The following is a 19,198-nucleotide window of genomic DNA, read 5'->3' on the forward strand; positions in this document are numbered from 1 at the left end:
CTCCGATAGCATTGCAAGTCGTGGAAGAATTTTTTCGTGACGTTTGTGTACTGTTTGCACAATTTTTTTTGGCAGACGTTGAATAAGGTAGTGAGAGGGAGATATGTGTTTGGATCATTTTTAGTTTTGTTTATTGATTGCGGTCTGTCAACCTTGATTGGTTGATTTATGCTGTATGCGCGTTAAGTAGATGTGAACCATTCTTTAACATTTACTTCAAAATACTTTCATGATGACCAGACAGAGTACATTTTGCATAAGACATTCCTTCCCACTTGTTGTCTAGGCTTATTTCCATCTTAGTCGATGGCACACCACCTTACTACCATTCGTTTTGCAATCATTTTAATAACCAATTAAAAATTCATTCACGCCTCGTGTGCCTTGGAGTTGCTGAGCGAGGCTTCGGGTGGGCAGCAATGTCGTTCTCTCTCTCTTTGTGTCTCTGTCTAGGATCCGGTTTCTATTGTTTCATGGGGCTCACACTCTGCATCGTTGCTCGGGGGCAGGTGAGGTCAATTAGTTAAAAGTAGAATTACATGCAAACTTTGTCTGTTGGTGATACAACGCCCGCCATATGCAAGAAGGTGTGTTCCATGTCACAGACATAGACCGCATACTCACGGCGGAGTCATCTAGCAGCCAGAGGGGGTCATGGCTGAACTATGAAGCAGTGATTCCAGCATTGAGTTTTGCAATTTTGAAACATTAGCTGCCATGCAACCGTTGTCTGCTAAGAAGCTTAACATTTCTAAAAGTTTCGTAAAATTCATTTCAAACAATTTCCGGGATTGATTATGTTTTGTTTCCATACTTTCGAAACCATTCTCCACCCGTAATTGATTTGAGAAACAACCATCTGTCCAAACATACGATCCACAAACACACACGTTGGAAGCATTTGTTAGGTTCGTCCAAAACCATAACAACACCATCAGCAGCAGCAGCAGCAGCAATCGCGTATATGTTAAATATGTGCATAATAAATGTACAGAAAAAAACCCCTCCCGGGCCCCGTCCTATTTGCCGGCCGTCTTCTCATACCCCGGTGTTCACTGAAGCGTAATGGCAATGTTGATCCAATGTCTTATCCCGAAGTGTTTCTCTGGAGCTTCTCGAGCTCGCTCCCCTCATGGGCAACTTGTGTTTGAGCAAGTAACAATTAGGTTACTTCTGCCCCTTATGCTGGGGTGCGTAACACTGTTTTTGTAGCAAAATAGCCCTCCTAACTAATGCTTTCCCCATTTCAGCTCTGAGCAGCTCTTCTAAGAGGGGCTAATCTTTATGTGTGGTGTGTGCGTACACAGACCAGTGATGCATATTTTCATTAGAACAGGCACATATCAGCAGCGGCGAGCGGGGCTTGGCTGTGATGCCCCGATTTGGGGTTTCACTCATGGATGGTTAAGCTCGTAGTGTTTTTATTTGCGGCATAAAATGAATGATAATAAGCTATGTGAAAAGAATTCGCTCGCAAGGTTATACTTTATTTAAGATCATTGGAATTTATTACCTTTAGTGTGCAAGGCATATATGCTCGGGCAGCATAATATAACGACGTGTACAAAGCAATCTAAAGCTATATAAATTTGTTGGAAATGTGCTGCTCTCCTTTGTTACTATCAAGCCATTGGTGTGGTAGCATTGTATGAGTGGAATGGATTTGGTTTTTCAATCTCTTTCCATCGCTACTGATCTTGATCTTGATCTTCAGCGGATTTTCTTCTCCCCTCCAGGCAACAGCAACCAGGTGGATGATGTTTGACTTCATTTTCAAGCTGCCGTTGTTCCATTTTTAGTTGTTCATTCTTTACCGGCGCTGATGTTTTGTGTTCAACTTTCTGGTCGGAAAACTCGGCCATGTCCGAGGCGCGCCGGTCCTCAGGCTGGATCTTGTCCACAGAAAACTCATTTCGCGTTGGAAAATGTGTGGTTGTTTTCCGTTGCGTTTGTGTGTGTTTTAACGTAAGCATTGCAGCCAGTAATGGAGCTGCCCGCGCAGTGGCAGCGCGTTTGGGCGTCATATTTTCTCGCCGGTGGTGGTTTCATTGTGTACTTTTCTGTCCCACACACGCACAGACACACACACACCCTGTGGACTCCGTTTGTTGGCTGTTTTTTGTGTGGTGTGTGCTTCATTATGCATTTAATTTATGCATGTGTTAAAAGAAAAGCAACATCCCACCAACCGAGTGCGCTGCGGCGGTAGTGCTCTGGAGCGGGCAGCCAACCAACCAACCAACCAACCAACGACCCGCCACCAAGCAATACGCCCGTTTTTATCAGCACCGCGGATTGAATTATTAAAGCATGCTTTATTGCGTTTTCCTTCGCGCGCGCGCCACTGTATCGGTGTATGCGTGTACGACCTGTGCGTGTACTGGACTGGGGTGGCGATTCTGTGCGGCCGTGTTGGTCGTTTCGCACGGTTTGTTTTCGATTCCGACTTTTGCATTCCATCGTGATGTGGGGTGGTTGTTTTTTTTCCCCTCCCTAGCTTTGGCGTAAACCACATGAAGCAAAAAGTCGCGTCCAGAGAGAGAGAAATAGAGAGAAGGAGGGTTGTTGAGGGTGTGTGTGTTAGTAAAGGTATTGGAACGATTTTCCGTTTGGGTCGTTCCAGTTGTGTCTGGAAGACTTTTCTTGTTGTTGTGGTTGTTTTTTTTTTGTTGTGTGTACAGTAACTCTCTACACACGTATTTTTCTGCTGCTGTACCGATTTTCTTCTCTCGCGTCTCTCCCCTACTCCATCGCTTCCCGTACTTTTCTGCTCCCATTTGGGTGGGCTTTCTCCTTGCGCGGGACTGTTGGTTTTTCATTTTCAGCGCAAAATTTCCCATCAGCAGTAGTAGCACATAGCCTTTTTTTCTATCCGTGCATCGGGTTAGGTACGGGTCAACAGAAGTTACACTCCGCATGTTTTCCCATACGCAAACGCTGTGGTGCGCGCCCATGGCTTTGAAAAAACGCTGCTTCGATGCGCGCAGTTGGTGCAGTTTGTTGCTGCGCAGTGTTTGCATGGATGTAGATGATTCGGTTTTTCTTTTCTTCTTAATGTACGTCCCATTACGCTGGAAGTACAAAGTCACGCTGGGCGGATGTTTGCGGCTGCTGGGTTGCGTTTGTTGCCCATCTGTTCGTTGCAATCTTCTCGTGCGTTTGAATGCTGGACGTTTGATCTCTGTGTGTGCTATGGTGGTCGTTTTGCTATGTCTGCAGTTAAATCGTTCGTGAAGCGAGAAATATGCAAGTTCTTCAAAGAATTCAGTTTGTTTCATATTTTCTTGTTTTTTGTTGCGCTAAAACTGTGACATTATATTGATGTTATTTGTCATAAATCATATCTTCTTCTATCTATCTATATATATATAAATCTCGTGTCACGGTGTTTGTCGCGAGCAAACTCCGAAACGGCTGGATCATTTTCAACGAAACTTTGCACACACCTTATGGTGGTATGAGAATAGGTTTTAAGACTCACATCATTTTCAGAAGTTGCACTAAACTTAATTTATTAGCAATTTTCTAACTCCCATACAAAGGACATCATTGTTGTTGTTGTATACAGCACTTTGACAGTCGGTGTGAAGCGCGGTTTACACTCGGTGTAAGGTGCGGTTTACACTCGTTGTGAAATGCCTAGCGGTTTACGATGCTGTCACAAATATCCATAATGACAAAACAGAGATGGAGTACTTTAGTTTGGGAATAATGAATTAAAAAATACATGCTATTTCGCTTTGTCCTATTTGCTGTTTGATGTTCCAAAACGAACAAATATGCTTGCTTTAATAATTGTAACATAAACATGTTTGGTTACTGATGTTAAACTCGCAAGTGTAAACAACATTTTTCGTTATGGTGTTTTTTTTTTCGGTCTGCCCGGCTGCGGTCTTACCCGGCGCTCTGGCACCAATCGAACATACAAAATGTATGGGATTTGATATGTTCGATTTGATATCAAACAAATCGAACATGTCAAATTCCATACATTTTTCATGTTCGATGTCGTGTTTGATTGGTGCCAGAGCGCCACTTTATGTGTACATGGGGCTATTGAATGAGTAGCAGATTTCTAGCATACAAGTGACATTTGAGAGCTTAGAAGCAAACTCACGTTAATACTTTTGTTTGTGCAATTTGAGTATCAAAACTGTGTAACAACATAAAAATTTTAATCGATATATCGGAAAAAACACGTATGTAATATAAAGTTCCTTCAAAAATACCTTACTATCCCTTTATTGATATCATTATTCCTTTACAATTCTGTTTTTCATTAATTGGCGTTTTATAGTAAACAATGCCAGCAAGGCGGAATATAGGACGAAGAACGAATACAGCAGCAAGTAAGAGAAGGAGCAGAGCTGAAAGAACATCTGATCAAATAGATCGTGACAATTTAAGTGTGCGTGAAGGAATGTCACAGTTACGCGCAACTCAGTCACAACACAATCGAATAGGGCGAAATCAACAACGACGATTAGAAAGAGCACAAACGCGCCGGTTCGTAACTAACATCCGCAGAACATATGACCAACAACGACAACAAGAGCATCGAGCTTTTTCATATTCTTCCTTCCATCGAATTGCATTTCAATACGAGCCTGACATTGCATATTATAACCATTCAAAAGTTTTAATAGGCTCCATGGATCAGGAATGTCGCTTCTGCCATGCACTTAAATTCAAACATGAGCCAGCTGGAATGTGTTGCGCTTCTGGAAAAGTTTATTTGCCATCACTTGAGACACCACCGGAACCGTTGAAAGGTTTACTTACAGGTACAGATTCTGATTCTGCCATGTTTCTGAAATCCATCCAAAAATTCAATTCGTGTTTCCTAATGACCTCTTTTGGAGCGACCGAAATAGTTTCCAACGCTTCTTCAAATGGTCAAATATTCAATTCTACGTTTAAAATTAAAGGCCAAGTTTACCACAAAGTAGGGTCGTTATTACCAATGCCAAATACTACCCCTAAATTTTTACAAATTTACTAGGTTTACCGGGCCAGCTAGTAAACATATAATAATACATTTAATTAGAAAGAACGTAATTATTGGAAGTAATAAAAATTACATCTATCTATCTATCATTATTATATCAGTGCTATAAAGTTATTTGTGAATGCGAAAATTGTCATCACAAAACGGGCCAGGATAGGCTTTGCAAACCAATTTTAAATTCAATCCCCCGGCCCCTCACATCCATCCTCCTGCTCCACCGGAACCATCCGGATGAGCGGACTCGTATCCATCAGTACCGCTAACTAAACGTCAAGTTCGCTCCCAACAAAGAGGGTCTGCGTCATTTTTCATGGAAATCCAATTCATTCCCGACGCCGAGATGAATGAAACGATCTGTCGGTCGGATTTAAATGATTCCCCCACCGTTGGGAGCGGACGGAAATTCGGAAGCCTCTTCTTAGCGCGAACTAAGTGTGATTTTATCTCATTCTCTTTTTGGCTATCCATCACGCGGCGGTGACGCTTGGGGTGCGAGTTTTCACCGGCTTTGGACGTATTTCTTCATTTATTATGCCTCCGGTGACATTTGCTTGTGAAGCTGTGGGTGAATGTGTGTCTCGGTGTGTGAGTTCTTTCCTCTTGGTGTCCTCCTGTGCGATTGAGTTGATGTCCTGTTGCTTTTATGTGTACCGCCCCGAATGGTTTGATTCGGTGCTGGGTAATCAATTGGGGGAAAAGCTAGCCATCGCAGCAGGTAGACTTTTATTTTGAAGCAGGAATGCCTCATTTCGCAACCGTTTTCCAACTGCGAAGCAATCCACTGTCTAGTCGGAAAAATTAGGTTGTTTGTGTGCCTTCCTGTATGTTGTCCTGTTTTATTTATCAAGCTTTCGTATGTTATTTCTATCTCAAATCACCCGTACTTTAACATGCAAAACAAGTGTAGAGGACGAATGAAATCTTTAGAGAATGTGTACACTGTAAGCAAAATACAACATCTGCTCGAGAGCTAAAGAAATGTGGTATGCGCTCCTCCGGAATATTATAAGAAAACGTTAGCACATTATTGCATATTGTGCAAATGTTGACTCGCTCTGAATTCTGCGATTGATTCCCCCAACATTTTTGTTCATCTAATTTGTGGCATGAAATAAAGCTATCATTGTGGGTAGCAGATTCCAGGAAGATCTGTTCCGCTGCTCAGATTTCATCATCTCATTCCGGTTAATTTCCCGGCTCGTTGAAGACAGGTTCTATGCGCGCAGAGACGTGTCTGTGTCGACTTCATGATATATGAATAATTCAATTAAGTTCAACTTTGGTAGCACGAAGAAGCGTTCCGACTCGAGCACTGTTTGATTTCTGAGTTTCATTCGTTAGCATACGTTGCTTTGTGTTAGCATAAGTTGATTTCCCGGAAAACTAGGCTGTGTTAGAACGAAATTTCAATGAAGATCAGAAATAAACTGTACAACCTTTTATTTAACTCAGGATGGAAAAACAAATCCAGTACCTGACGCGTTCTGAAGATTGTACTTAACATATTATTTAACCTCTTAATTACTCTTAATATATTAATTACGAAATGTAAGCAAAAGTGATCTAAGTGGCCCATTGAACTGCTTCTGTTTTTAGAAGCTTTGTAGGATTTGATCTTTTTTTGACATACTTTTTGCCCTTTTCCAAGGACACGCTGCAGATTTTACGATTGGATAAAAGTTAGGCGATACAATCCCAATTCCAAATCATCATCATTTGAGGAAAAATAAGGTGAAACTGTGTACCAAGATTGGATAACGTTGCGCCAAAGTGGGTTTTGGACCATCGCCAAAACACTTCATCCTTCGATACAGAAAACGGGGAGCCAGACCCTAGCAGACTGTATAAGTTTGCAGATAACGGCAAAACCTGACATTGAGACATTTTTGTACCGACTCATCCATGGTCAATCTTGTCATTTATGTTCGTTTATCCCGTCGCAGCAAACCTGCATGGAGCACATCTTACCGTAATTAAAAGGCCTGGTGTAAAGATAAGTTTAGCACAGGGCGACACACAGTTGCCAAGAGTGTACAGCGCACACAATAAAAGTATTTTTCGTAGCTACTATCTGATCCTATTACCCCGTCTTTGAGCTACACAATCAATCTCTTTTGCTCTGTAAACACTAACGAAGAGTCAGACGGATGGGACCAGCTTTAGTTGCAATGTTTATGGGAGCGTTTATCAATAGAATCTGTCTAGTTTGAGTCATCCTATAGGGCAGGGGTGAGTTTTGTCTTTATGGTTGTGCTAAGTGACAGATAGCACCGATGTTTCTGTCATCTTAAATCCTATGTTATCGATGCCAATGAAATGATGTTGCTGGTTATAGAAAGATAGCGGTGAGCTGATTGTCTACTCTAGTTTCAATTGACTTTGTTCTTCTGGACTGTGCGTTATCGAAGAGCAACTAGCCAAACTAGATCCTAGGATTTACTAACGATGTCTCTGGTATTGCGATATCACTTATCGTTTGACTTTTAACAATGCTCTAAGTAAAAAGAAGAGCTGCGGGAGGCAGTTTATCTGTTCTTGGAATAAAGCTTTCTTTCAGTAAAGTGAGGTTGCGTAAAAGTTTTGTACATTTATTTCATTTCATGAAATCTTCTCCCGATTATAATATTTGTTTACTTTAAAGATTTCTTTCCTTTTTTCTTCTAAAAAAGTATAGTTTAAATAGCATATATCCAAATGATAAATTCGTGAACCTTTTCTTATTTTTATAATGGAGTTCTACTTAGATTCGATATAAGTTATAAATACTTTTGTTGTTAATGAAAGCACTAAATGACAGCATTGAAATAAGTGGATTTATCTATTTTCGAGGAGCCAAACACCTTGGGCTTGGGCTTTTTATTGAAACTGCCTACCATCAGCGGCAGCGAGCCGTCTTTCACCATAGCACGAAAGAGATTTAGGCACAGCCGCCCGGCTTACGGAGCGACGCGCAAATGACATTTTAATAATGCTCCCTTAAGCTTTGGGTGTGTGTGTATAATGGAGGAACGATATCCATCCATCGGCAGTGGATGATGGTTAAAATATAACACATAATACCATTGGGGATGTATTAAAGAATACTTTGAGCGTTAGAATTGCTTTGATTCAGCAAGCTTTCATATCCGATGGTGATGGTGAACATTGCGTAGAAAGAGGAAATGTGTTTGTGTGTTTGTGAGCGTGAAGCAATTGGATAAAGTTTACGTATGGTCCCAGGTTTGGCAGACGCATTAACAAGTCAATAAAAACGCAAATAAAACACACTCGAGCCTGTTAAGCATCATTCAGTTGCCATTTAGTGAGGCAAATTGCACCGTATTTCAATCTGCATAATGGCATCAAAGACAGTAATCAGTAGAGTATTACAATCATAATACTAATAATTTTATATTATGCGACGCATCAATTGTCAAATGCAAAATATTTTCCCTTTTGATCGAAGTTTAAATATTATTAAAAATAAAAGTTCAAAATTACACGAATTACCATACAGAAATTACCATGTACACGGTGTCTTGTCGGTCAACATTAATAGCTAGCGGATGTTGAGACGTGTTGAGAGCTAATGTAAGTGGGAATTGAAGGACCGGTTTCAAAATACAAAGTAACATAAACAAAAATAGCAAAATAATTGACATTTGTTGATAAGAACGTACTGTAATGAAAATAGTGAATATTTTGTCTGCTATTTGTTTTAATCTTTAAGTATCATTTTATCCAATATTCATGATGATTTACTAATGTGTTCGTATTTTCTCTCTTATCGTTTTAGGCTCGCGTTACCAGAAAATCTTTGGCTACAGAAAAGGAAACTATGGCATACAAGATGCAGCAAGAAAAAAAACCCGCTCTGTACAGATCAACAGTAATCGGCTGTAATTTGTCAGCTATTTTCCGCGACCGGTGGCCCTTTCCCGGTTTGATTTATTCGCTACCGCATGGCGCCTCAGTCCAGCGACACCGATAGGAAAGGGAGAAAGGAAACAGAAACCTGACGCGCTACCACTTGCACTCGACAAGTACAGCTTTTCCGTCGATACATACTACTTTGGCAGCGGTCCAGCTCAGCTGGTCGAACACAGGAAGCAGCAGAAACGTGTGAGGAAACGGTCGGCCTGTACAAGCGAGTCTCCTGGTACCGGTCGTGAATAGAGTGGATCGTAAATACGGCCGGCTCGATAGCCATGAGTCCCACGAGCACAGAAGCGAGCGATAAAAACGGTTTCTGAGAAAACATACACCGACGCTCCACCACCATTCCGGTTCCGGCAAAGGCAAAGAAAAAAGAAGAAAAAAAAAAAGAGACACGAAATGCTCACCTGAAAGGAAAATTATGTTACATTATGATCGCGAATGGTGGTTGTAAATGGCGATGCGCCATGGGGACGATGGGCGGCGCACTGTGAGGCAAATTGAAAGTGAAACTGCGCGCGAACCATCGCTAAATTGCAGCCGTGTGGCCCGCTGCCGATAGCGTCATCCGCGACCGGTCGCTAATGTCCGTTCGTTAGAGGGGATTGGGAAAACTCTCGCCGCGCAGCGTTAGGTTATGATGCGTGTGAAGGTGTCTTCTGCCGCATTCCCTCGGAGGAAGGGCCGGGCATATAGAAATAAAATTACCGGAAATCATCCCACACCGGTCTTCGCACTCTCACATTTTCAATTGCGGTGTGTCTGAAACCAACGAAAGCGATGCGACGCGTTCTGATCGAAAGCGAAAGAGGTAGAAAGGGAAATGCTGTGGAAACTAATGCAGAAGTTTTGTTGAGTTTTTAGTAGTCTTTGGACAGGGATAAGCTACAGGAGAAGGTATTGAATAGAGTGGCTGCATATACATCATTCCAAGCGTAGTTTACAGTTGGTCGATTCCAATAAGAGACGACTAAATTAAGATGCCATTCTCTGCAATTGAATGCTTTAGGTTTAATGTACTGCATACAGCTCCAAGGGAAATCTAGGGTCATAAGCTACCGTCTCATTTGCGGCTCATTTGCTATCTAGAGACTACACAAACCTACGAAAGATAACACACAGATCAGTCGTGTGCATTAGACAATCCAACACGTGCACTCATTACAGTTGCACCAGCAGTGCATTTGGTCAGCGGACTGGAAGTAGCTCGGTACTGCTACATGGTGCAGATACGAACCGTCCCCAGCCCAATCCAAACTCGTCGGCAGTGATTTATGGCGCTCGGAAGCAAAGGATAGGTGTTTATTTAATGTTATTTTTCCCTCCCCAGTTCCGCTGTTGAACCGAAAGTCGAATTCATACCGTGTACTTCGGATGTTGTGCGGCTAGCAAGCAGAGTGTGTGTGTGTGCGCTCGTGTTAAGTGCATATGTGTGCATTTGTGTGTACATAATATTATCGTGTGTGCGTGCGTGTGGATGTGCTAAGTGCAAGAAGTTCGCTCGATGCAGCTGATCACGCATGCCGTGGTTGGTAGGGCCGTAGTAGTGTAGTACCGGGGGGGCTGTAAGTGAAGCGAGCGCCCCAAAACGAAGCTTGTGCAGCAACAGAAATCTCTCCAAAACGGTGCTCTCGGTCATCCCGCTTGGGAGAGAGGGAGAGAAGTTAGACCCCTGCGTGGTGGTGTGAAACGTAACGTCGTCACCATTCGATCTCAACCGGGCGACTCACAGGATTCGGGTGACGAGGAGCTTGCGCCTCGCACCGGTCCCTGTGCCCTGCCCCGCTCGACGGTGGCGGGAGGCGGAGGAGGAGTAGGAGGAGGAGGTGGAGGTGCTGGAAGCGGCGGATTAGTGGGAGGATATCCGCCCGGCAACATGTCGCTGAATGGGCGCGAGCTGGTGAAGCAGCCGCCACCGGCCGACTACAACCAGAGCGTGTTGACGATGCAGAAATCGGTCACCATCACGGTGACGCCGCAGCGCAGCAACTCGATGGATCTGCTCAACTTCGAGGAGAAGCGACAGCTGATCGCGTCCTCGCTGTCACTGTCCGACATACTGCACGTCAGTCCGGCCGCGGCGCACGTTGCCAAGGAGGTTGCCGCCAGCACGGTGATTGGTAAGTTGGTGTTGGGGTGTACTGTTTGCGCGTGACGATTAGGCGAGCGCAGCTAATGATGTGTGTTAGTTAGCGTGCAAACATATCAAAAACCCCCGTAAGGCTGTTTTCTGCTGTAGTTTAAGTATTTTATTCGGAAATTCGATCGTAGTTAAGCAAGATGACGGTACAGCTTTAAAACAACGCAAAATTCAGGATGTTTTTAGTTTTAGCTAGAAGCTCAACTTTTTAATTTGATCATGAAGACCGTTAAAGACAATCAAAGAAGTATGTTTAATCAAGTTAGAAGAACATTAAGTAGTTTTTGCAACTACTTCCTGTACATTAAAACAAAAGGTTTTTATTGTTTTTTTAATAGAAAGAAGCAAGTCGGCCAAATCTTCCCCTTACGCTAACATCTGCTGCATAAGATGTTAAAGTGCCTTTACACTGATTAGCGATCGTAAAGTTGCACAATCGTTCGATCTTGGACGGTTGATGGCTTTAGTATCAAATTATCGACAGGTGGGTCGTCAGCGCTACCGCATCACCAAACATCTGCATAGTGGCGTGTTTTTTCCCCCATTTCCTGTGCGCACCGATCTTAAGTAACGAACGCGCCAGAAATGCTAACCAAACGGGGACAAGATGTTTGTGCGGATTGCTTCGGCCGCGGCATTTATGTGCCACCGTTAAGGATGGAGCGGTGGTGTGGTGGTAATTTTTCTGCAACGCCACAAACATTAACCGCTCATTATCGGTTGTGAAATATTGTTCCCAGGCCACTGCTCGCCTGCCGTAGCCCGCAGTGCAGAAAGAGGAAACGGATGACGACGTTGGCATGGCTGGTTTGTCGTGTTATGACAGCGACAGACCGAAGGTGCCGTTGCCGCTCCGTTGCCAGTCATCGATTACGGGATGATGCAACGGTTTGTGTCAATGCAACTAACAACCTGTTTGCTGATACATCTCGCAGTCATCGGCGAGATTATCATTACTTCACCTCGCTGGCCGGGGATGGGATTAGCGAATGGTGTATTTAAGCAATTAAGTGATGGAGTGCGTGATGGATATAAAGGGCTATTTATTGAAAAATGATTTTGACCGTACTCATAAGATATCCTGGTCGAACATGTACACACTGCTGGTACCATTTCTCGATGCGCTAAAGTCTTTTTTCGGACGGCGATCGTCCGATGTGCTAATTAAGTTAGCGCACTGTGATTTCCCAAATATTTTTCTGCTTCCCCCCTCCGAATGGTGATAACGAAGGGATCACGAATCCTCCCCCCGTCAACATTCTTCTGTGTCTAGTTTTCGTTGCTGATTTTTGCGCGCAACTTTACACCACCACTCCAGTCGATCTTCAGCACGGGTTTTGTTGTATGTGTGCTATGAAACGTCTGCAGTGTGGTGCAAAGCACAACATGTAAGCGCCACACTTGAGATAAGAAGCGGAAACACACTTACGCGGGGGTCCACTTTTTGGTGTTGGTGTGTGCCACTTTCGACCCGCTAATCATGCATAATTGGCTCTTTTGGCAAGCTCTCTTACAACAAGCAGTCGTCGGTTATCTACCCCATATGGGACGAGGGACGATGCAGTGCCTATCAGTCTGAGAGTTGAGCGGCTGATTATAACAATAATAGTAGTAGCGATAGCAAAACAAAGTTAGAAAAAAACCCTACCTTTGACGTTCGGTTCGTTCTCTTTTTGCACACGTTACATGACAAGTCATTAGCATTGAGTCAATCTGCAGCAACACGCGGCTTACCATTTTCGTACAATTCTAAATGCATTTTGTGTTTTCTTACAAGGGCAGCAGCAAGATTTGCACGCGAAACAGAGACATTCAATCGCTGGCTAGCAGCAGCAATCGCAAGCACACTTTCTTGGTGTGTGCCCGCTATCGCGCGTGTTGATTGACAGGTTCCACTCCGTCAGGCTTCGTCGATGCGCACACGTTACAGACCGGCTAGTGCGAATGCCATGTGACGCATAGCTAAATCATGCGTGACGAATAATGCATATTGACGCGTTTGGAATGTGAGAACACGGAGGAGGAGGAGGAGGTGGGCTTTCGGGCGATAGCGTGTTACACACTCGTGGGTTCGTTGTGAGCGGAGAGTGGTTGGTGGACACCTGAGAATACATTTCGTTACATAATAATAAAGTACCAGATTCTTTTGCTCGCTTTTACGGCGCTGTTGTGTTGAGGTTTAGCGTGGAGGTGTAAAATTTAAGCTTTTCTTTGTGATGCACACACACGTGTGTATTGATTTGTAACAACGTATTAAAGCATACATTAACGGACGTGACGTGAATTCCGTCCGGTGTGTTTCGAAACCCGTACTCTAATTGTATCGGTAAATATTCGTAAAACATGCCGCGTTGTTACTGGATTTTCTTGATGGGGGACGATACGGATTGTTGAAATTGTCAAATGCGAGATTGAAATGATAAACAAATATTGTTGTTAGCGTTTCACATTTGATTGGATTTTGCGTGCGTATTTACAGTGCAAAATAAGAACAGAATTTGTCACCGTGTTTTGAAAACAAGTTCATTATTTATAATCATTCATGTTCTGTGATATCTTTATTTACATTTTCTGCTCCTGACATGATGCTAAAAGCACATTTCAATAAGTGATACCGCACCATGATGAGTTTTAATCATCTTAAGTACTGTTTAGAGTTGATGTATGGGCCTTCTTAAAAGCGCCATGATTTGCAGCAAGTAAATACGATAAGAGTCTATTTTAAGAACGCATCGCATAACGACTCCGATGACGAGGATGATGCAGCAACGGCACAAGCTGTCAGAGTCTAATATGGTAATAGTTCCCTGTTGAATTGAGTGCAACGATGCCATTTTTTACTCTCTCAGTCGCTGCAATCGTATCGTTTACTTATGCATGCTGGTAACTTTCAATTTGACGAAGTTCTTTATCGGCCAGACTATTCGATTAGTTTAGTACTTTTGTACGCCTTAGGATTTGAATGGAAAGATCTACGTTAAAGTACATTCCGGAAAGCATTTTAGGTGGTTTGCGATGGAATACCTAGAATGCATTCTTCTCTGCTTTTATTAATGGATACAAGTAATCCCCTGTCCTAGTATTTTTGTCGTATCAGGTAAATATTCCTTGGAAAGGTATGGTAGTATTTCATTTGGTAATGCATCTATTGTTCTGCCTAGAATGAAATCTTATTCTTCTTCTTCAACTTCTTCTTCTTCTTTGGCACAACAGCCGTTGTCAGTCAGTCAGTCCTGCCTGTACCAATAATGACTTAGCTTTCAGTGACTTATTGATTATTCATAGCAGGATAGTCAGTCCTACGTTTGGGAGTTGGTAAATCCAGGGCTTGAACCCATTTCGGGCATGTTATTAAGTTAAGAAATCTTTTTCACTTGTTTATGTTTATGTTTATTTGTCTATCGATGGACAATAATGCCCTCTCGAACCATTTTTGCAATGTTTTACAATGAGTTCTTTACAATGGATTACAATAACATAGAACATAAAAATGTGCACTATGGAACCAAGTTTAACACAGAAACACGATCATTAAACTCAGTTGGCGAAATCCTCGGCTCAAAAGCGTCGCTGACTGCGTTGAAAGCACGGCACATGAGTAGGAACGGGTCAGAGGAGCCAAATTGCGTTCTACGGTCGTCGAGGGCCAACATTGCCCGAGTCCGGAGCGGCCTGGCCGGAACGTACAGGTTGATGGCAGCCAGTAGTGACGGAGAGTCAATACGGCCGTCGAGAAGTCCCGTGATGAACGACAACCTGGCTTTTCGTATACGCTCACTTAGGGTGGGTAGCCCGAGTAGTAAACACCTAGTCCGGTAATCGAGCCTTTGGTTCCATGAGCGAAGTGCAAATCGTGAAAGTTTGCGCTGGATTGATTCCAATCGAGCTAACGGACGCGCTGCAGTTGGCGCTTACTAAAAAAGTCATCTTTATAGAATGTAAAGATTATCAGACGAATGTTAAAAAAAAAACTCAATGCCCTCGGTTTGCAGAGACGGTTTAATTTGCTGTCTCTCTCTATCTCTATCGGGAATCGAATATCGTTAATTAACTTTCCTTTGCAGCATATTGTTTCCCGTTTTCGCCCCGACTCCCTCTATGCGTGATAGGAAGGGAAAATAATTCAATTGATTTCCCCTCCAACGCGTCGTTCCCTAATTTCATCGTACATGTTCTCGCTTCCTGTCCTCATGGCTAATAACATCAAATGATGAGTAATATTGACCGACCAACAAAAAGAAAATTGCTCCAAGAAAAACCGCTGCCAGCGTGCGATATTCCCGAGTTATCAAAGATATGGACAAAAAAAAACTAACGACAGACCGAACGAACGAAAATCTCGTTCCAATAATCGGCCGACAATCACAGCACATTATGAATGTATGCGGGAGCCGCCGCCATAATAAAGAGCTTTCTCGGCTGTGTTGTGTTGCGTGGCAGGGGAGAGGATGGATGGTCGTCGTTGTCGGGGTTGGATTGGTGCGGCTGAGATTTCTGCATCCATTTTGTTCCTGTGCCACGAACCAACGACGTTCTTTCGCATACAGACAACGTATTTTTTTTTTCGTTGTTACTGGTTGCCTTCTCTTTATTCCTTTGCACACAGCGGGAGAGATCACTTACCAATCAGTGGGTGGTGAAGAGACTGTTCAAAGCGAACGAGTTCGTGGAAAACACAATAAATCGTCAATGGACGGAAAGCGACCGGATGGGTGCGTGGTTTGAAGGGTGTAGCAGGCATGAGTGCGATGGCGTGCTGACAAGGGAGCGATCAATCCAAAACCGGCGTTTATTCAGTAGCGCTCTCGATGGATTCGGGCATCATCAAGAGGTCATTCGTTTCTGGACGAATGCGCCGAACGGGTCAGTTCGCATCAGGACGTTCGATATCCCTCATTTACTGCGCATCCTTAATGTGCCCCGTTTATGGATGATATCATTTCCATCTTAGCACATATAAGAGATACTTCAGATACTTCGATTTTAGCATTATCAGTTGGGTCATTTAGCTGTCTTTAACATTATTGGATAGTTTCTGAGATTATAACTGCAAATAATTGCAATTGGAATTGTGTATTTTTGCTTGATGTTTGTAAAACTGATTCATACTACATTTTACTATTGTGTTCTCGTGTATAATAGTATTTGAAGTTGTTATACACTTTCTAAGTCGAGTTGGAGTGCTTTTTGTGCATCGTTTCTGTATCTGCCATACCCGGCCCAATCAATATCGATTAGAAACAGCCCAACAAGAAGACGGTTTGTCTGCCTCAGCTCTCAAACTCTAGCTGAGCAAATGGGAATTCCTCATATCACACAACGCATACGAGCGTTCATGCGTACGTACGTACGGCGTTTTTTTTTATCAGCTGCTTCACTATCTATTTCCTCTGCCTACTCCTACTATTACGTGCCAGCCATTCTTGACGGTCCACAAGCGTATCAAACTGCTGGCGCTGCTGTCGCAGGCACCCGTGCGTTGGCAAAAATAGATCCACCCTGAAAGATTATGATTGATTGAGCTTAATTAATTGGAATTGGATAAATCGAGCGCGAATGGTGCGTCGCCGTTCGAGGTGAAGTGGCTGGTGAGTGGGAGAGAGTGGTGAGTGAGAGGAGGTCAAAGCGAATGGCCAAATTGAGCGGACAACCTCCGTCGTCACTTCGTTGCCATGACCGATACGGGGAGTGCACATCGGTTATGGGCGCCCTAGGTGTGTGTGTGTGTGGACTAGCTGACGGTGTGCACTATCCGTCGCGACATCCATTACCAACGACTGCGCACAGTGCGTGTCGTTTTTGTGCTTCGGCAACAGACGCTATCCGTATGACGATAAAGCGAGATTTTGAAGATTATTGCTTAGACTGACTGGAACAATCTATAACTTAAAGTGCTATAGCCTGTATCAATTTACTTCTAAACATTTAATTTCAATATGTTGAAAAACTTGAATCTCCTACTTATGATGAAATTTGTACCAAACTGTCAGAAATGCGCTTCTCGAGGCAGCCCACCCGACAAGCTGCACGTGTGTGTTTGGCTGCGTGTGGTGTATGAAGGAAAATAATAAAAGCGAACATCTTTCCAATCACTTTATCCCCTCTACATTGGGTCGTTATCGGAGATAGTTGAACATGACGGGGGCGTGGACGTGATTGGATTTGTTTTATGTTTTCATTCCATCGAACTTTCTTCACCCTGGCTACCGAAAGCGGGAGGATGATCAACTGCCAGTGCGCACACACTCACACAGCGTTATACAGTGCGGCAAACGTATCATGCGTATGGGTGTGTACGTGGGGGTCTTGTGTCCGTATCGTTTTTTTTTTATGTGTCCGTGCACCGGTATAAAGTTTCATTCAAAGTAGAGTTCACTGAAAACGGACCAGTTGGTCCAGGAGAGCTATTTTAAGGTCATTTTACAAGCGAACTTCAATTTTTTTTTTGCAGTATCTCTTGTGTTCGGGGTATTGCTTTCTTTGTTTATTATGTGAGTTGAATCCGCTTCACGTGAAAAATATATTGGGTACAAAAGGTCAATGTTTTGCGATAACCAGAAGAGCTCTTTTGAGGGTTAAGATCAACTCTTACTTTACAAGCGTCGTCTGGTTATCATACCAAAAAGCTCTTCATTTTAGCAAACTTCGAATGTCTGGTGTATCACGGTGAGATTTCTTCACTCTCACCGCTGTGTTCCCAATCAAAGCCCGCCAATCCACTTAATGTCGTTCGTTTAGGGCACTCAACACAACGTTGACATCCTGCTGACAGGCAGAATTTGCGGGCCGAGCTGCACAAGCTGCGATAAACGCCCGTGAAGTCCATCGCAATGATAAACATCGTCCGGCCGCTTTCTTGAGTCCATAATCTATATTGGCACAAGGCAAGTACACAAGTGGCGGAGGATAGGGAATGACCGTGTCAGGGGGGTGTCAGGTGGGAAAAGTTTCGATCGTCAAAATGTCGAAGTCAGTTTTCGTGCTCCTGATTCCCCCCGGCAAAGGCCTACCGTAGCGGCGGGGAGATAAACAAGCGGTAAAGACGACAAAAGCCTCGTGTAATCCTTGAAGTGACTTTTTTGTCCACCGGCACTCGTCCGCACTCGAGTTTGTTGGTGGTGGTTATTTTGGTACTACGTTTTTTTTGTTGTTGTTGTTGTTGTAATTTGTTTTTGTCGATTTTCTGCTACCCCCTTTTCTCAGTCGTCCTGTTTTTTTTTTGTCGTTCAGTAACTCGGAAGTGACGTGAAACACGTGCCCGACCGACAAGTTGCTGCTGCTGCAGCAGGCTTGTCACATGACGGCGAGGGGCAATACTTACTTTGCGAAAGTGGGCAAGCTTTTCATTATTGCTTTTCTCGGTTCATTAGAACTTTCCTGCTGCTCCGTTACGAAGTGGCTAATGTTTGAAGTGGAGCGGCCGGTGAATGGTCGGTTATCTGGTTGTTTTTGTTATTTGGCGGGCGAAAGTTTGCGGTTTTTATTAAACTCGCCGAAAAAGTTGTTTTCTCTTGTGACTTTTTTTTTCGTCTGCTACGTGCTTGGTTTAGTTTTTAGTTGCTGGCTGGTAGGAGGCTGGAAAATAACTGAGGTAGCGCTTAATTGCTGCCTACTTTTTTTCTGTTTCGGGTGAAATTGTTATTTAAATTTATTTTTTTAACAATGACTTTCCAACGACAAACACTTAAAGTTTGTCGTAAACTCGATTATTTATAAGAATCAAGGTTGCTATATTGAATTAAATTAAATTATCATTTGCGCTAAAAAAAGTATCATTCCTGCTGGGAGATTTCTTCTGGGCTTTTGTCGAAAATTGAACTTATTTCCCTCGTTTATTTGCTCTAGAAAAGGTTTGATACGACGTGTTATGATACGTTAGACTGTTTTGGCTTATTACAGCTTCATGACAGCTCGTCAATATGTTTATTGTTACAAGCTTTGCCATTTTTTTGAATAAAATATAAGAATACATTCCACCGACTTATGACTGTAACGATACCAAATATGGTTACAGAGCATAAATGTACAGCTTTGCATAATATAATCTCAACAATCATCGTATAGTGTTTTTTTTATTTCACAGTACAGTGAATGCGTTATCTCTTCTCGTATGCTTTACTACCTACATTTTCTAA

General features: G+C 43.1%; 1 protein-coding gene across 7 annotated transcripts in view; it reads left to right on the top strand.

Annotated features, from left to right (window-relative positions):
- LOC120896670 (AF4/FMR2 family member lilli) overlaps positions 1–19,198 on the top strand; it is a 141,344-nt gene that overhangs the window by 28,991 nt on the left and 93,155 nt on the right. For all 7 annotated transcript variants that reach the window (XM_040300972.1, XM_040300971.1, XM_040300974.1 and 4 more), the window contains exon 2: positions 10,254–11,043. In XM_040300972.1, the coding sequence (XP_040156906.1) occupies positions 10,800–11,043 (244 nt within the window). In that variant the 5' untranslated portion in view covers positions 10,254–10,799. The remainder of the gene's footprint in view (positions 1–10,253; positions 11,044–19,198) is intronic.

This window comes from Anopheles arabiensis, chromosome 2 (genome assembly GCF_016920715.1).
Source record: "Anopheles arabiensis isolate DONGOLA chromosome 2, AaraD3, whole genome shotgun sequence".
In the NCBI taxonomy this organism is placed as follows: Eukaryota; Metazoa; Arthropoda; class Insecta; order Diptera; family Culicidae; genus Anopheles; species Anopheles arabiensis.